The sequence below is a fragment of the Etheostoma spectabile genome, unplaced genomic scaffold (assembly GCF_008692095.1).
Source record: "Etheostoma spectabile isolate EspeVRDwgs_2016 unplaced genomic scaffold, UIUC_Espe_1.0 scaffold314, whole genome shotgun sequence".
NCBI classification, from domain to species: domain Eukaryota; kingdom Metazoa; phylum Chordata; class Actinopteri; order Perciformes; family Percidae; genus Etheostoma; species Etheostoma spectabile.
In genome coordinates, this window is record NW_022605583.1 from 740,014 (window position 1) to 741,559 (window position 1,546).

Sequence of the window (1,546 nt, forward strand, 5' to 3'; positions counted from 1 at the left end):
ATGTCTACACAACTGTGTGAGTCGACTGACTTCAAAAAGTTCATCCCTTTACTGTTCATGTCCAGTATGTCTTCTTTAGTCTGTTGCTGTCGAGGTTTTTCTCCTGGATCACGTCAACACATTCTGCACTCACTGCTGCGTCTTGTGTTGACTGTTTACATATCTAATATATCATATTACATATCTATGCTCATTATCATATGCACATTGTTTGTACAGGTGTTATTGTTGAATACATTGTGAATACATATTTCTAAAATGATATGATGTTTTTGTTTTCTGACCTTTTCGAATCCCCCAACTAATAACTCATATTACAAAAAAGAGGGAATCTGGTTCTATTTGGACTGGTTTTGGAAATTGCGGCATATATCCATTTATATCATCATCTTTCAGCTCTATTGTTATCCAAATATTCATAATCAATAAAACATTGGGAGAGGGGGAATGAGAACCGAGAGATAGGAGAACTTTTTAACAGCAGAGGTCAAATATAAGTGATCATTTGATTACAATAGTCAGATTTGCAGTTTGAAATAATGTGGCTATATTGTATCTACTAGTCAGCAGACGTTGCTGTGTTGGTTATGGGGTTATATCCACACAGCTGTATATGTTTTTAGCACTAAGAAACCACACAGTATTTTCTTTGTGTTGGTCAAATTAAGCTGCACGTGCTCACCTGCAAAATGTAGTTTCCTGGTTTGACGTCTGTGATGTCGATCCACTGGCAGTCAATGTCGTGACGGTACAAATCCCAGCAGCCCACAGTGATGCCCTGATCGCCAAAGTTGGCACACTCGTACCGCTTAGAAACTCCTGAGTGTCAAAAAGATTAATTTACTTTAAGATGCATAAGTGGATCCATAAAAACAGACTGAATAAGAATATTTACATACTTTGGTTCAGTGATATTTACAGTAATTTGGGTATTTATAAAAGGGTGGTTCTGCTCTAAACATGTAATTTGATTTACTCACAAGTTGCCAACATACACGCCCTCAAAACCCCGAAGCCGGCAGAAAATCCAACCTGTATCTATGTTGTTATCACTTGTTTAAATAAGTGGGACAGCTCAGATAGTGTCCTAAAGTGGGACGTACTGCGCTCACTCATACTTTCTGTCCTTCTTCCTTTCTTCAACACATGAAAACAGCCGCTGTGCTGGGACTCTAATCTGAAGCATCACACTCACCCTCTTGACAGTCTGTGTCCTCCAGACAGAAGCTGGCTTTGTGTCCCTCGGCCACTTTGGTACCATTGGCGTTCATCAGATCATAGTGGGTGAAAATATTCATGCTGTGGTAGTGGCTGTATAATACAGAGAACATGTTATAAATTAAAAAATGATCCATTGGTATCTCCTTTGAGAACTGGCATTTTTTTTATTCCACACCATTCAAAACCAATGTGTTTATGCCATGAAATTATGATTTTACTTTAGCGATCTGATGTACACTACCGGGCAAAAGTTTGGGGTCACTTACAAATTTCCAAACCACTCCATTATTGACAGAACACCAGCTGATCTGAGTGGGGGGCTGAT

General features: G+C 38.9%; 1 protein-coding gene across 1 annotated transcript in view; it reads right to left on the reverse strand.

Moving 5' to 3' along the window:
- The window catches only part of loxl3b (lysyl oxidase-like 3b), a gene marked incomplete in the record, with an annotated part of 30,220 nt that overhangs the window by 1,922 nt on the left and 26,752 nt on the right, over nucleotides 1-1,546 (reverse strand). Inside the window, 2 exon segments of the mRNA XM_032511056.1 lie at nucleotides 683-819; nucleotides 1,196-1,311. Coding sequence (XP_032366947.1) covers nucleotides 683-819; nucleotides 1,196-1,311 — 253 coding nt within the window.